The following is a 17,038-nucleotide window of genomic DNA, read 5'->3' as shown; positions in this document are numbered from 1 at the left end:
CCAGTGCTCTGAGAGCATCACCCAGGAGCACCACAGCCAGAGATCAGAGCCCTGCAAAATAACAGCAGGATGGCATAAGAAGGACAACAAATGCAAGTGGTGCAGTTGAAAAAAATCACACCTTGCAGCTTTTCTATCAGCTTGAAGGATGCAAAAAAAAAAAAGAAAATAAAATCAGAGTTGGGGGCTGTGGGACAAGAGCCACTGGAAAAGGCTTTTAAGTTCCTGAGGCAAAGTGCAGTAACATCCCATGGATGTGAACATCCCACAGTGTGAACTGTGAACTGGCAGCATCAGGTTTTCAAGACAATTTAAAATGATGTTCTTGACAGGCACGAAATGGCCTCTCTGAGCTTTGTGCTGTTTTTCAGGTGCTCTTCTCAGGCTCTCAGCAGTGTTTTGAGAACTACCAGACAGCCAGATTTTACGGCATCAGCGGGGTCTCACGTGGCACACACGAGGAAATCCAACAAAAACTGATCCCTCTGCTCAAGTCCACGGTTCAGGTGCTGGGGGAAAACAGCAAAAGCACTGCATCACCTGAGACACCAGGTAAGAGCATTGCCTTATTTTACCCTGCCCCTGCTGGAACCTTTCAACTTCAACTCCAGAAAAAGATTCTCCTCCTGACAGCTGAAAAATCAGACTTTGGTTCTATTTTGTAGGAGTTAAAGATCTCCTTGGACTCAAGGAGCAGAGCCTTTCTGATGTGTGTGAACTTACCACAGGGTGGGATGAGCCCCGAAATCATTTGTTAGGCTCAAATTTTCTCTTGCCAGGCCTCACCAAAATAATTATGTCTTCTGCAAAACAATTAATATGTTGCAGTAAATACATTTTCTCACGTTTCTTCTACAGGCTACTCATCAAGGAGCACTTTAAAAGCATCTGCTGCTCCCACAGAGGCATTAAGAGCTGAAGCAAGCCAGGAGAGCACTTCAGCTTCCATCATATCCCCTGTTCTGCCCACTTCACCCTCAGAAAGGATCAGCCACGTGCAACAAGAAGTCCAGACAAGGTAAGAAATCCTCGTTCTGCCTTAAATGCTTTCTGCCTTTTTAGAGTTACAAAAAAGAAAAAAAAAAAAAATCTACTATTTGCAGGTTTGGAAGGTTTCTCTCCCCACAAGGCTCAGATTTGGGGGTTGGGTGTGGCTCAGCAGAAGGTTCCTGGTTCTCCAGGTTCCTGTGGATGAGCCCAGTGATGACTACATAAAAACAGTGCTGTGTTCTCAGTCTGCCCCCCTGGCTGCAGGTTTCTCTGGGAGAAACACGCCTGTGAGCTGGCACATCTGGAGCTGTCCCTGCTGATGGAAGAAACGAGCACTCTCTCCTTCTTTTGCGAATCCAAGGCTGGGGGAAAGGAAGATCACGAAGGGAGTTGGGTAAGGCTGGCACTGTGTCATCTCAGAGTTCTCAGCTGATGCCCAGGAGGAGGAGTTTTCCGCTGTTTGAATTCCTTTTCAGTTTTCCCACATGGCTTCAGAAAGGGAAATTAAATAGAAATAGTAGACTATTGTAAAGCCAAACAAAACTTAAATTAGTTTTCCCCTCTCAAGTTAAAGGACAAGGTTCAGTGATCTCATTTTCAGTAATTCTTGGGTACTTCATCCCACAATAAATCAGGGTTCTGGTGGTGTTTCAATGAACAGGGACATCTGGTTTCTGGCTGGATTTTTACATCTTGGGCTCGGTAGGACTCAATTCTTTTGAAGCTCTTGACCACACAGAAGTTTCAAGTCAGGATGTCTATAATATTTTCAGGGCCTGAGCAGCAGGAAAGGAAGAGAAGCCACTGTCTCAAAGGATTCACTCCTGAGAGACCTGTCAGAACATCACCACGACGCTGGACAGGCGCTGCATCAGAGACAGCTGCAAGAAATCAAACATTTGGGCCTCAGCCCAGACCTGACAGTGCCCAAACAGCCCCTCCACTTCCTGGAAGAAATCCCACAGCAGTTGTCACTTTGTCTTCCTGGCTCGCAAACCTCACATTCTGAGTTCACTGAGCTGCAGGTGAGTTTAAGGTGTTTTCCTTGTGTCGTTGTCACCTCCCTGCTGGGCAAGGGTGAACTTCATCCTCCCTGGGGGGCACAGACACCCAGCTGGCTTCAGGCACTGCAGGGGTGTCAGCAGAGCACCTGAAATGCCCCAGAATCTTAAATATTCCAGGTCTCCCTGGAAATTCTCTGCTTCTGGTGCCCACACCCATGAGTAATCAATATATAGAATATATTTGCATTGCTGTAGAAACCCCCTCCTCTTTCTTTTCTTTTGCTTGACAGGAACAACGTTCCAGGCAAGTCCAGCATTCACCAGACTCTGTCACTCAAATGCTGCAGGTTTCAGCAGTGAAGATAGTGAAGCTGGAAGCTCTGAGACAAGTGTGCCTGTACAGGGTCCTGGACCTCTACTGTGACCTCCAGGTAGAAGCACTGGATGCTTTTCATGCCTCACCCCTCCCTGCACGAGCTTTTAATTCACAAAAACTGTAAGGGCAAAAATGCCCATCTTAAATGGAAACCTCCCCTGAGAGTCAGCCTGGCACAAAGCCCACTATTCAAAGCCCTGTGATTATGCTCAATGCTGGAAAACAAAACAAACAAACAAACAAACAACAAAAGCGGATTTCTATTAAAAAAAATTAACTTTCTCATCTCACTTTGCTCACCTGCTTCAGATTCTGAGCTGTCCAGAAGGTGTGAGGAGGATCCTGGGCAGTTCTGGCCACAAAAGTAACGGTGAAGGGGTGGCCCAGGAGGTTGCTCAGACCAGAGAGGAGCAGCAAGTGAGGAGAGCAGTGGCTTTTCTGCAGGAGCACCACCGGGAAGGGGACCTGCTGAAAGGGTTAAACACCGAGGCAGAGGCTGAGCTGAGGAAGATGCAGGCACAGTTCAGGCTGGAGCTCCAAACACAGACAGAAGAGAAGGTACAGCAGCTGAGACATATGTGCTGTCATTTATTAACAGCTACACAGGGACAGCAGCAGAACCTCTGGCCGTGCTACTTTAGCCGTGGTTTGTGTGGTTCACACCCATTTACCTCTGGCTGTCCAGGGAAGATTTTAAGAGTCCCTTGGGAAACTGAGGGATTGGATTCAGGGTGGTTCATTTACTAAAACTCCCATTCTCAAACCTGCAGTTAGACTCAATCTCAGAGGTCTTTCCCACCCCAGTGGATTCTGTGGTTCTGATTCCTTAACTGCAACATTTCCACCCTTTTTCTCAAGCCTGCAAGACTTTATCACACTGTTGGTTTGTTTGTTTTTTTCTTTCCCAGCTAAAAGCCAAAGAAACACAAATTATCCAGGAGACCCAAGGAGGGAAGTTTGGGAATCTCGTGGCTTATTCCATCCTGTCTCAGAGACACCTGAGGGAAACAGTCACTTTGCTACAAGACTCCTCCAGGCTCAAGAAGGTGGCCTTGAGGTGCCAAAAGGATGGCACAGGCCTGGGACACCTCGTGGGAGAAGTAAAATCCTCTTGCTGGTTTGATTTAGAACCTTCAGCTCCCTCCAGTGTGCTGTTACAAAACCTAAATTTAAAGCCTTTCAGGAATTGTGTCTGTTTATATAAATGGGACAGTTAACTCCAGGTTATAGTGTATTGTATTATTTTTTTTAAGCCAAAAAGAATTGAAACTACGCTGGGATTTGCCACTAAAAATCAGGCACTTCAGATCCATTTGAACACAGCTTTACTCAAGGCTCCTTTGCGAGCCTTAAATTTATTTTCAGCAGCGGTGAGTTTGCTATTTGGGTGTTTATAAACAACAAAATTAAAAGGCTCTACTTACCAAATCTCCACTACCTTTGGTGGCATTTCCAAAACCTCTGCCCTCAACGTGTTGTGTAGAAAGTAAAACAAGCAAAGGAGGTTCACACATTTCATGCCACAGTTCACATGAGCGTTTTCTCCTTCAGGATTTATCAGTTGATGGTGACACCAGGGAGGTTCTGCAACTCCTACAGGAGAACTCAGAGCATGTGCTTTTAGTGCTGGAATTTATACAGACTGTAAGATTATTGCAGCTGAGAGAGAGACACTTCAAGGAAATAGTCAGCAGCCTCAAAGGCTCTGAGAAGGTAAAACTATATATATCACTGAACTAATATATTAAATATACTACTAAATATATTAGCTTGCAGCTTTTTTCAGAAAATCATAAATAGTTTGCCTTGCTGTTGTTACTGTGCAAAGGACTTTTTTCTTCAAGCATCAGTTTCTTGAACAAAACCAGGATCTTGGGGTTGGATCTTTTATTTTATTTTTTTCTCCCCATCTCTAGTTTGTGGATGAAGCACATCTCATAACCAGTGAAGTGAAAAAATTCAGAGAGCAGAAAATGAGAAGGCTGGAGGAAGAGCTGAAAGCCTCCCCGAAAAACAGAGGAGCCAAGAAGAGCATCTCAAGTAGCTTTGATTCGCTGCAGGTCAGAAAAGAGCAGATCCCAAACGTTTCCTAATTGAACTCGCATCATATGCACAGGACATGAGATTAATGGCATCATGCTAATGAGACCATGGCTGCAGCTGTCCTGTACTATCAAATTCACAACAAATTATGGGAAGAAAAGGGTTGAAGGCAGAGATTACGAATGTAAGAGCTGAAGGCACAGGAGAAGAACAGCCTCCCAAAGTGGGTTATGCACAAAATAAAAAGTACAGGGGGAACAGAGAAAAAGAGTTTGATGGAATCTCCTGCTTTGCAGATCAAGATCACCACCCTGAAAAGAGAAGGAACAACGGAAAAAAGGAAAGGCCCCTGGCAGGCTTTCCAAGAGGAGCATCTGGAGCTCAAAGGGTCTCCCATATGGGCAGCAGCAGATGAAGGAGCAGAGCTGCAGGATCAGCTGCTCCCTGCAGAGCAGAGGAGGAGGAGGAGGAAGAATCCCTCAAGGCTGCAGCAGGATGGGGTACTGTCAGACCACCTCCCTCCCCTCTCTCCAGCTTTTTGGGGGAGGGATTTTTTGCCATTTTCTGATTTTCAGACTGAAAAATTATGACAACTGCTACTTATTGCAAAGTGTGAGAAATTCAGCAGCATTTCACAGGTGCTTACTCTGACACCTCCTTACTTTTCCCTGTAGAACTCGACAGAAGAATGCAGTGAAAGAAAAGCTTTCTTAGGAAAGGGGTTTCACCCAGATTTGCAGGAGTTGAGAAGGAGATTGGGAGGAGATAGAAAAGAAAACGAGCAGCCAAACAGCAGTTCTGCATCATCCATCCCCCAGCCCCTCAGGGCTCCAGGGATCCATCAGAAGGCAGATGAGCAGCTCCTCTGCTTCTTGACTAAGAGTAAGTCTGGGCTCTCACAAGAATCTCAAGTAATCTGTGATATTTTTAGGATGCTGATGCACTGCCTGGGGGAGCATTAATGCTTTAGGAAAGGAATGGACAGGGAAGAAACGGGTGGAACTCCTAAAATAGGGAGGTCATTACCAAAATTCTGATTTTCAACTGGATACGGGTGCCAGGACATAAATAGTTGTGGTCATTACCTGGTGTATTCTTTCCTCACAGGCATCAAGGTGCTGAAGCAGGCAGAGCATGTGATGGCATCCAGAATCATTCTGCTGAACCCACAGTTCACAACACCCCCTCTGCGTGGTAAAAACTTCAGTCATTTGGTTGACTTTTGCTTCTTTTTCCTGCCAATTGCCTCCTTTCTCCACCTGTTTAACAACAAAACACATGAGCCACCTGTGATACCTGCACGAGTAACTTGCCTGCAGGTGTGATTTAGCAGTCATACAATCCTTACAATAAACCAAATACTGGGCTTAGAACACTTAAGGTAAATGTTGCTTTAAGTAGCTGAAAACAATCCTACCAATTCTCATGAAATAAGGAATTTGACAGTTTAAAAGGAAGTCACTATTCACAGAACTCAGGGCAAATGGAAATTTTTTTTTTTTTCTCATCAGTAAATCCCGTGGCAAAGACAACTTTAAGAAAAACGGAGAGGAATTTCCTGGTCAGCAGCTCAAACAAGAACTGTGGGAAGGAGAAGTGTTCGGACTCGGGGCTTTTTGCTTGGGGTTTTTTTTAACCTTAAATAGAACATAACATTCTTCCTCATTAAACAGGCTTCCACAAGACATTTAAGATACATCAAAAAGGAGAAAACCAGCAAACTGGCTAATTTTTGGAGAGAAAGATACTCACACGTTTGTCCAGACTTCAACGCCACTCCCCAACCAGCAAAACCATTCCCCTGTTTGACCTTGCCTGTGTGAAATTCTTGCTCCAACAGGGGTAAGAGGCGGATTGCTCAGGAAAGCAACACTTAATTTGTTGGTTTACACAGGTGGTGATGAAACCAAGTGTGCAAAAACCTCCCTTTTGCTGGGTCTGCTGGAAGGGGTGAATGAGGAGCTGCGAAGTCACGCGGTGGCAGCTGGGCTGGCCCCAGGTAAATCCCACCTCTCTTTCTGCTCCTGCAACAGCCAGAACTGGGGGGGTGATGGGAAGATTATTGTTTATTGTGGCCAGGTTTTGCTGCACAGAAATGTGGGTTCCCCTCCTGAGCTGTGCCAGGGGAGGGAGAAGGGACTGGACACACAGAGTCAGCCCTGGGGAGCAGCTCTGGGGACACTCAGACTTAATGTCGCTTTTCCAGGCCTCGGTTATCAGAAATTCCTCCAGGAAAAGTCAAGTTTTCGACCTTTCCTAAGAGGGTCAAGCACTTCATGACCCTTCTGATGATTCACAACGCAACGGCAGGGCCTCATTTTGCACTGAGCAGTGTATAAAGTGGGAAATGCAGCGTGTTACTCATATTGCACTGTTACATCTTGGTTGCTATTTTCACTTTTTTTTTTTTTTTTATGTCCAATTAGTCTGATGAAACGCTGCTTTTCTTGCAGCAACAGCAAGCAGTGCTGAGAGTACAGAGGATGCCTCCAGGACTCGGGAAGCAGAACCAGCAGCAGTTGATCCTACAGCCCTCTCTGCCAGAGAGTTTGTCATTTATCAGTATGGCATCTCCATCCTGCAGTTCCTCAGACCTCACATTAATGTAAGTGTTTAAAATCTTGATGTTTAGACACTGGCATTTAGTAATCAGCAGCAGGTAAAAAAAAAAAAAAAAACAACTCTTCAGCCAACAGTTATAAAATCAATTATACCAGTTATAAAATCAATTAGAGAATGTGCCAACATCAGGAATTAAATTCCAGCCCTGTTTTCCCTACAATAGTGTAAAGCTAATTTGAAGACAAATCCCTACCCCTAAAGATCTAGTCAGTCCTTGTATTTGTTGTGGCATCTTTCTTAAGCACTTCACTTAGGAAATGAAGAATTAATCCCTGCCTATTGCATAATACTGTGATAAAACATCCTCCCCTTATCTCTTGGAACAATAATTCTCTCCTTTCCTCTGTACAGTTCTTAGCACACCCTGGCTTTGGTCTGGGTAAACTCTCCAGGGTCTTTCATAAGAGCATCAAACAAATAATGGAGTTGTAGTGACCACAGCCAGAGCTCCAGGATACTGGAGCACATTTCCATTTACTTAATTAAAGTAAACTTAAATTTACTTAAAATTAAAAGGAAATCCTAAAGGTTTTTTTGAACCAGTCTCCGTTTTCACGTGGGATTGGTTTGGACCAACTGCAAACCAAGGCTGACATTTAAATGAAATTAGAGCCCATTAACCCCTCTTGCTCTGCAGACCTGAGGTGCTCTCAGTTCTTACAGAAACGTTTCTCCTTCTCTCTGCAGGCTCCAGAAATCACCCTGGCTGTTGCCTCCAGCCTCCCCCCCAGTGATGCCACAGGCAATGCCTTCAGGGGCTCCTTCTTTTATCAGGTTTGCCCACCCCACAGCCACTCAGCCTTTGCAATGGCTTTATATCCATTGAGTTCTGGGGCTGGGAAGTAAAACACAAAAATATTTCATGCCTTTCAAGTCACAGTGTGCTTGATGCTTTCTAGGAAGAAAAAAACCATTTATATAAGAAACCCTCAGGTGTTAACAAGCTCCAGATATATCTGAACACAAACTAACAGCACTGTAGGATGCTGAGTTTAAAAACATATATTTAATGTGAGGGTTGTACCCAAAGCCCATTCATTAAATCACTTCTAATTATCCAGTTTCTCATGTCCAAGTTTTACCACTTTCATTTCTCCTAAATTCTCTCTAGGTCAGCTTTATAGGAGGCAGTGTATCAGCATTTTACTTACTGTGATTAGATTATAGAATGGGACTGTTTAGTATCATTTATTTCTAAAAATGAGGTGGGCAGAGAGAAGCTTTATCAAGTTCATGATATTATATAAATATATAATAAATATATAAACATATAACTATAAACCTGCCCTTGCAGAGAATGCCAGAAAGCTTTAGATTCACATCACAGATTACTAAAAGAAGTCCCATGACTGTCCTGTGCATATAGATATTCCCCTGTACTGATTTGAATCCTTGGACTTACCTAAAATTGAGGCTAAAACACTGGAAGAGTTGCATCAGCAGAGCCAATTCCTGCTGTGCTTCCATCTTAGCTGTGGATATTTGTTTTTTTTGGTTTTTTTAATCAGAATTCTAAGAGCAAACTCTTCGTTCTGAGGGATTGCCTGAGCTCTGGGGGAGGTTTCCTGCTCCTCCTCGTGCACTGCTTGGCTCATGTCTGTGCTGCTGAGCTCAGCCACGACACCAACCCCCTCTTCCTGAGGCTTTTTTATCAGGTATGTTCCAAGGGTGGTTCCATTGCACTCGTGTTTGTCAAAAAAAGAAATTAAAAATATATAATTTTAAAAGGGAGGGGTTAATGCTTGTGCAGTTTCCACGATCACAGTCGCACCAAATTCACTGGGAAAGGAAAATGCAACCAGAGCATCCTTCCCCCCACCCCCTGATGGGATGCAGCAGGCTCTCAGAGCCTTTCCAAAAAGCCATGTTTGGTTGGTTTTTCCCCTCTCTCCAGGCACTGGAGGCCTGTCTTAGTGAAATGTTCTCCCTCAGACTTCGGCTCTCAGCAGCTCCCCAGGGCGATAAATCCCAGGGGGTAAGGCAGGTGTTGCTGAAGGAGGAACCATTCTCCCAGGAGGAGATAAATCTCATCTCCCAGCTTTTTGAAGTCAAAGTGAGAAGGCCCACGGACATGGAAGCCTTTGAGAAGGTAACAACAAAGCTCAGCACCAATATTTTCTGACTTGGCCACAAAAACGACAATTTGACTGGTTTACAGATGAATGTGTCTATGTGCCTGCAGTTAATAGGCTGGAATAGAGGAAATTCACTCTGAACACCCTTTTTTAAGCACTGGAACGGGTTGTTCAGAGAGGTTGTGGATCCTCCCTCCTTGGAGACACCCAAAACCCATCTGGCCACAGGCTTTAGGTGACTCTGCTGAAGCAGAGGGGGGTTACAATAAATTATTTACCTTCATGCCAACCAACAAGTCAGCATAAAAATACCATGGAAAACACATTTAGGGAGTCTATAAAAATTAAAGTCAGCAATTAACTGCTTTCTCCACTTCTGTGCTTATTCCATAACACGTGAAGAACAACCCCTTGCTCCACGTGAAATCTGAAGAACCACTGCAGGACAAGTGGCTTGTGGAGAAAAAAGAGCATTTACCTCATGGAAAGGACAGCTTGGGAGGGAGGGCACGGTAAGAATAATTTGCCAGGAGCTATTATTTACTGTTTCATATTTACTATTTATTATTTCACTATCTTGTACACTGAAATGTGTCTGTTTTGCCCCTGTGAAGAGTCTGTGACTTGAAGCTTCAACACTGCCACTTCTTCCCTCTCATTTTTAGACACTTCTTTCCATGTTGTTTGTTTTTTTTTTCTTTTTTAGCTTTGAAGAGGAAACCTGCACTTCCTCATCCCTTTCAGAACTTGAGGATAAAGTGGATGTGTTAACTGAGGAGCTGGTGCAGATCATAGAGGATGAACACCAGTTTTTAAGCAGCAAAGGCAATGAAGACCTGCTTTGTTACTACCTTGAAATCACTAGTTTGGAGAAGGAGTGTTTGGCAAAACAAATCAACGCATTAGAGGAGGAAATAGCCCTGGGCAGAAAGTTGTAGTGGCACTCAAAGACTTGGTGGTTTTGTTTCTACCTTGGTTCTCTGCTTTTATTATCAGGCTTTAAGCCAAAGCAAGTCTTCTATTTTTGTTTGAACTTTAGTGTATTTTTCCTCTCCAAACTAAAGGCTCATTAAATCAGGAGTGAAAGCAGTGCAGTGGTTTATGTGACAAGACTTTGGCCGACACCACTGACATTTCTGGCCACATGCAAGTGGTGAAGAGAAATATTGCTGCAAAAAGCTCAGACTCAGAGTTTCCAGGAATAGAAGCAAAACACAGAATCACTCAAATGCATTATTTTTTAAACTAGAGTATCAATCTACAACACATTTGTGAACTTCAGCTGATAGTTACACTTTTCTGAGTTTATGACACAGCAAAAGCCATAGATATAGTTACCCCAAGTGACTGTATCTACGCAGTTACACACCAAGAGCAAGAAATATCATTTTCCACCACTGAAAGCAACTTGCCCAGCCCAGACAACCTTTACTTGTCCTGGAGTCACCATATCTCAGCTCTCTCCCATACAGGAAGGCAGGTCCTGCACTGTCCAAGCCCAGCTCTGCTCTTAGGCTTGGGGAGACAGTCTCTCCTCCTCCCAAATTCAAGAGTCAAACCCTGAAACACATGAAACATTCAGTATTTGCTGATCAGTGAAGCATCACCACAGCCTCTGGTGCAGGTGAAAAGCAAGTGAGGGAAGAGCAGAGTCACTCAAGATCCTTCCTTCCTCCACCAGCACAGGGCAATTCAAACAATTTCATGAGCCACTAAACACCCTCAGCATTTCTGCTGGTGATGTTTAGGTCTCTGCTCCCAGCTCAGCTGTCCTTGCTGCCTGTGCCAGAAGGGACCACGCTGTCCTTCAAAGCAACTTAGGGGGATTTTTCCCCCTCTCTTGACTTGCTTGTGTTTCCAGCAAAAAGCTTTTGAACTCCCTTCAGGGCACCAGTAGCAGATCAGATGGCTTTTAAAGAAAACACAGTTTATTGATACTCGCATTTCCTTTTCAACTCACAGGACTCACATCAATTTTTCAACGTTGGCATTAATATAGGCATTTAAAAACTCAGATAAATAACCCCCAGAAAAAGCTCCAGACATACAGAGTAAGACAGGCAGGGACTAGAGACAGCAAGTGCTTTGTGTTTGGATGGAGTTTCTCAGTGCCAGCCCCTTCATCCCACCCCACAGTCAGTGCTCCAAGGACAGCCTAAGCCACACATCTACGGCTTGCTTTTGACCCAGTGGTACCTGTCCACAGGTGGCCCTGAGAAAGCAGCTGAGGGCCTGTAGAACTTGTAACCCCTGTGCTGGCCATAGTAGGAGCCATCAGCCACGTAGGTCATCCTGGGGAGATACGGGGACCAGGGCTGGGTGGGAGCCTTGTAGTAGTCACTGAACTGAACAGCAAGAAACAGGACCGTGTTAAAGGGTGTTGGGGGAAGAGGGGGAAAGGCTGCTGCATTCCCTCATCAGGAAGCCTGAGGAGCAGCTCCTACAAAAAGCTCTATCCCATTCCAAGCACCGTTTAGGTTGGAAAAAAACCCCTCCAAGATATCCAAGTCGAGCCATCCCCCCAAAGCCTCCTTTTCTCCGGGCTGAGCCCAAGCAGCAACATCACCCTCTGCCCGCTCACCTGGTACACACTGTTGGGGTTGCTGACAGTGGGGATGGCTCTGGGCTTGCTGTGGAAGTTCTCCTCATCCGAGGAGGTACCAGACTGATAGTCCAGGGCTGCCCTCTCCACGGCATAGCTGATGAGCTGCGGGAGCTTGGGGTTCTCCTCCCCGTCAAAGCGCACGATGGTGAAGGGCTGGTTCTTCTCCCCGTACCTGGAAGGGGTTGGAGGTGTGTGATGCAGCTCTGTACAAGCAGGGACAGCCCTGAGGGGCCAGCTGACACCAGCAGGTGAGCAGGACCCTCAGACACCAAGGCTGGAGTTGATGACACTCTCCCAGAGCACCTGAGGTGTATCAGCCACCCCTTCAGAACTCACCTGCAGCTCACCTCGAAGGGGTCAACCCACAGAGTCATCTCCCTGGGCAAACCAAGCTCCTGGAAGTCCACATTGCTCTCCACACAGGCTTGCTCCAGCAGGGGATCTCTGGCCTGCTGTTTGTTTATCCTTATGCACCTGGGGAAGAGCAAAGCCCAGGTGGATCTCGGACTGCACTGCAGCTTGGCAAGTCCTGCTCATATAGGAATACACCCTCAAAAACCACTGTTTGTTCTCTCAACACCTTCAGCCTGATGATTGCAAGTTCTCAGTCAGAGCCCCAACCAGCAGCTCAGGCTAAGGAGCTGATTTATAAACTCAAATAAGGCTTTGTTTAAAGCACATAAAGCCCTGACTCGCTTCATCAGTAGTTTATGAGAACTAAAGGCAGTTAGAACAATTCCAAAAGTCACTCTAAGAACATTTAAGTTCTGCTTCCAAGGAGTCAGAGGCTACTTAAGACACTTAGTGCATATTGTCCTGAGACTTCTACCTCAGTCTCTACTCACACCATCACAGGCACACCCTGAAAAACAGGTGCATCTTCACCAGTTAATAACACTTTTTCCCTTGAGCTCAAGGGGTAACCAAGTGGCTCCCTTGCAATTTTATATCATTTATTTCCAATTTAAGGCCTCCAGGGTGCTCAGTACCTCTTCAACACCACACAAAGTCCCCATTCCCTCTCCTGTCCTCCCACCTGAAGGCTTGTCCTCGGGATGGGCTGTCTGGGTACCAGTGGTTCTTGTACTTCTCAAACAGGATGGTGGTCAGCCTGGCTGCAAATTTGTCTATTTTATGCTTGCACAGCTTGTCTTCCCTCTTGACCAGCTTTGCGATGAAGAAGACGGCGGCAGCAATTTCATCTTTCATCTTCAATCACGGCACACGAGGTGCTTCAGCTGTTGGACAGTCACCAGTGCAGATGAGACACTACACTAGACAGGTTTAATAACATTAAGGTACTACCAGGTTCCAAGAAGAGATGCTGCAGAACCTGCACAAGCCAGGGCAGATAGAGCCTAGATAAGCCTGGCTGCCAAATAAAGGATAAATTTAATTTTGGGCATTGAAACCAATTTAATGCATTACTAGAAGGCACTTGCACTAAGCAAGTTAACAGCCTATATAAAATATGAGTTTAAAATATAGTGCTACTTATTATATATCACGTATAGTCAGCAACTAGCAGAACTTATAATTAATTACATTGCTCTTTTAAATACAAAGAAGACCAAAAACATTACCTTTTCAGAGCAGAGACAGTGAAAATCTGGAATACACTTTATGAACAAGCTTCAAAGAGGCTCTCCAGGAAAACACATAAAACCCTACACCCTTTGCACAGGACAGGAAAACCCCTCAGCACCCAAACTCTCCCTTTCTGTGGTGCAGTTTGCTCAGGCTTTATATAGAACAGGGAATTACGTGGCTCTGAGGGTTATAACAACACTCAGGTGTGCAGGAGATTCAGGTGTGTGGCAGTAGATTAACTAACACTGATTTCAAAGACATTTCAACCTGCTTGGCTTTATTCCAATATCAGCTCCTTTTTTTTTAGGGTTGATTTAGAGCATATTCGATTGATTTGTCCCTCAATACCTGCGAAACATTCAAGTGAAATATTCACCATGGGGAAAAAAATAATACCAGGCTTAGTAACTGATCATTAGAATTGTGCTTGTCTGCTTCTGGTAGACTTCACTACTTTCTGTATGAAGCCCTCACATTTGGTACTCTTCATTTAGAAAAGTTCTGCAGTTATCATGTCATTAATCTTCCTAGAAACATATTGCCACTAGAGATTGATTTAGTTTTTGGGTTGTTTCAGGCACGGGGTGGGGGATGGCTCTGTTTAAGAGTCTGCACACAAGCAGAGCCTCAAACGTGAGGGTTGTGCTCATTGTTTAAAACTTAAAAGCAATGATTGTCTGACAGCCAGAGAACAGCTGATGTGTCCCTTTTCCCTTCTGCTGCCTCAGGAAGTTGTGTCTGCAGATATCAGGAACTGCCAAGACAAAAGAACAAATGGAGGCAAAAAGAGCTGAGTGTTTAAAGGGTTTCTTTAGCGGGGCTGGAGATGTTGCAGCCCAGCAGTTCCAGGGCTCACATTTCAGTCCTGGGAGCTGATTGTGCTCCAAGAACAGGGATGAGAAATATGGAGTGTGAAGGCACAAACTGGCAGAAGGACCCAGCTTTGAAGAAAAGTGCCTTAAACCACGAATGTCTGGCTACAGTATAACTAAATATAATAGTATAAATAAAACTAATATAATAATATATAAACCCAGTATAATAACATATAAATACACATGTATTACATGGACACATAAATATATGTACATATAAATATATGTACATATTATATATGCACATACATATATGTAGGTATTATATACACACATATATATATAAATTACATATAAATATATATAAATATATAAGCAATGTGTACTATCCGTATATAAATATATAGATAATATATAAAAATACATAGAAATGTAAATTAATGATAAACTAATGAATAAAATCTATAAATAATAAGTAACAAAACAACTCCATAAGTCCTCTCTTCCTTTTTCTCACGTATCAAAATACTTCCTTAACAAAAGGGGGCCTTTCCACAACCACTCAAATGAAAGGGAAATCAAAGCCTGGGATAGATAATGAATCCTCAGAAAGAGCCCTCAGCAGTGCCAGGATAATAAAGGACCCCCAGTGTTGTGACCACAAGAGTTCCCTCATCATGTGCTCTGCTCTTGGGTGCTTGGGATGACACAGGAGGATTCTGTTCCCTACACAAGCAAGCCCTGAGTCATCCCTTCCCTTCCACATGTAGAATAAGGGAATAATGTTGCCTGTTCCCTGTCTTTTTTTTTTTTTTTTTTTTTTGGTAGACAGGAAACCACTGCTGTGCACTGCCTGGAAGAATTTCCACACCACATTTTTCAGCCTCTTTCTAGGCAGCATGAGGAGGGTTTTGCTCACTGCTGTCTGTCTGCATCCAGCCCCAGAATTAGCTCTGGGCAGCAGATGAACATTCTTGAGCAGGGAAACTGGCTTTTCGTGCCTGAGGCCTGAGTTTTATTCCAGAGATTAAACTTGCTTTAAAAAAACCTCAGAGAGCTGATGGGTCGCTGATCCCCTTGCAAGCACTGCAGGCCATGTTTAGGGCCACATCAGTGTTTCTTTGGTTTTTAAAACTCTGCTGCATGGTGACACTCCACAACAACAAAAGCAAAAGTTCTCAAGGGACCTGAAACTTTTGATCACGTGGATTTTGCTGCAGTGCAGAGACAGAAGTGGGTATTATAAAAAAAAAAAAAATGGAGGTAACTACCTCAGATCTGGGAGGGGGCTAACTCCACTGCCAAAATTGGTGTCCAGGAAAACACCAGAGAGCAAGATTTGCCACCTACAAATGATGGGCAATGCACATAATTATAATTTTCAAAGTTCTTCTCAATAAATTCAGTCCATGCACAATCCCAGGCACGCAGACTGTGACTCCTCTGGCATGATGCTGTTTTTCCTGCCAAAGCTTAGGAAGCTGCTGTTGAGTCTGATTTCTCTGACTCCATGGCATTTTTTTGTGGGGAGTCCACCCCGTGCCCTGGAGTGAACGATTTGATTGTGATTTCCATGTGGATCTGAGCCTCAGGAATTACCCAGCTACTGCCCTTTCCTTAATAAATGCTGGTTTGGATCAGTGAGACACATGAGTGGCTGGGGCTTGGAAGCATCTCCTGCCTTCCTGCTCTCTCCAACGTGTTCAGGCAGGCCCTGGGAGCGGAGAAATCCTGTGACAGGGGGGTGAAGTGAGTGGATTCCACAAAGAGGAGCCTGAATCCCTCCACCACCTCTTTTGTTGGGTTGTTTGTTCCCATGGCTCGCACTGTAAACTGCAGGCAAACAAACTCCTCACCTGAGAAACCAGGTTCCAGCCCTGCAGGCACTTCTTGGGTGCTGGGGGGGCAAAAGGCAGGTTAAGTTCTACATTTTTTGCAACGACAAACGGGGGGAAAATTTGAGCAAAGCTCTTGGCAGTTCTTCCAGTTGGCTCCAATTATTAACGTGGTCATCGATGCACAAGTTCTGAGTACTTTTCACTTGCTATTTTTAACACCATGCAGGAGTTCAGGCTTTTTTGCTGTTAATGGCACAGGAACCAGAAGAGCAGGGAGTGTTTCTGCCTTCTCATTCCAGTGACCAGAAAACCTGGGTTAATTAGGTGGATTCATTGAACTCAGATCCTTCACAGTGCTGTCAGTTGTCTCTGACTCGAAGAAAACAAGGCCCTGGGTGCCCTATTTGGTTAATAACAGCTGAGAAACAAAATGTCTAAACCAAAATTGGCACAGTCCGTGCCAGTGTGAGACCTATTAGCTAACAGCCAGCAAATGGTGCCACCACTCATTCCCAAACAGGAGCAGCATCCCAGAAGATTTAGCAAAAAACTCACTGGATAGCCAAGTGTTCTGAGTGATAAATGAGATAAATGAGGAGACAGCCGTGCCTTTTGTTAAATTATGCTGTTGGGTTTTTAATCCTTATTAGGAAAAGAAAAAAAGCCAAACCACTACAAACCACTGCACCACAGTGCCTGGACATTCATGGGACTGATCCAGAGCTCCCTGAAACCAGTGGAAATCTGTCCAAAGACTTCAGTGGGATTCAGATCAGGCCCCTAACCCAGCCCAAGAATTCTTGGGCAGATTAAATTACTGGTCTCCTGGGTCCCCAGGCAAGCCCAGGCACGAACTGTGAGTTTCTCCAGTAACTGCAGGCCAAGAGCAAACACTCTTTCCCTACACACACTCTGGCAGCCCTGCAGAATTCTTTGCAGTTTTCTTGCTTTAAAGGATTGAGGACATGGAAGGAATGAAATGAAGTGCATTTCTGTAGCAGCAATCTTGCCCCTGCAAGCCACTTGATTTCTGTGGGTGGTGGATGATTTTCAGAAGGAAGGAGTCAGAGCAGTGCTCGA

The 17,038-nt window shown here is 44.6% G+C and overlaps 1 protein-coding gene across 1 annotated transcript; it reads right to left on the bottom strand.

Moving 5' to 3' along the window:
• Nucleotides 1–11,278: 11,278 nt before the first annotated feature.
• Nucleotides 11,279–12,924, bottom strand: BTG4 (BTG anti-proliferation factor 4). Its single transcript, XM_027903526.1, has 4 exons — nt 12,752–12,924; nt 12,052–12,189; nt 11,692–11,887; nt 11,279–11,455 (listed from the first exon to the last, which is right to left on the bottom strand). Exons 1-4 carry the CDS (start codon nt 12,922–12,924, stop codon nt 11,279–11,281), a joined length of 684 nt encoding a protein of 227 aa, XP_027759327.1.
• Nucleotides 12,925–17,038: the final 4,114 nt, after the last annotated feature.

This window comes from Empidonax traillii, unplaced genomic scaffold, assembly GCF_003031625.1.
Source record: "Empidonax traillii isolate 1590-97213 ecotype Southwest subspecies unplaced genomic scaffold, ASM303162v1 scaffold975:size500420, whole genome shotgun sequence".
Lineage (NCBI taxonomy): Eukaryota > Metazoa > Chordata > Aves > Passeriformes > Tyrannidae > Empidonax > Empidonax traillii.
This window is presented reverse-complemented; position numbering and strand designations above follow the sequence as displayed.

What these genes read in the sequence shown, in the direction of transcription:
- BTG4 (XM_027903526.1), bottom strand. Translation starts at nt 12,924, where the DNA reads ATGAAAGATGAAATTGCTGCCGCCGTCTTCTTCATCGCAAAGCTGGTC. An exon ending in TCCCGAGGACAAGCCTTCAG is followed by an intron (nt 12,190 to 12,751) that starts GTGGGAGGACAG and finishes GCTCTTCCCCAG; the next exon opens with GTGCATAAGGATAAACAAAC. An exon ending in CCCTTCGAGGTGAGCTGCAG is followed by an intron (nt 11,888 to 12,051) that starts GTGAGTTCTGAA and finishes AACCCCTTCCAG; the next exon opens with GTACGGGGAGAAGAACCAGC.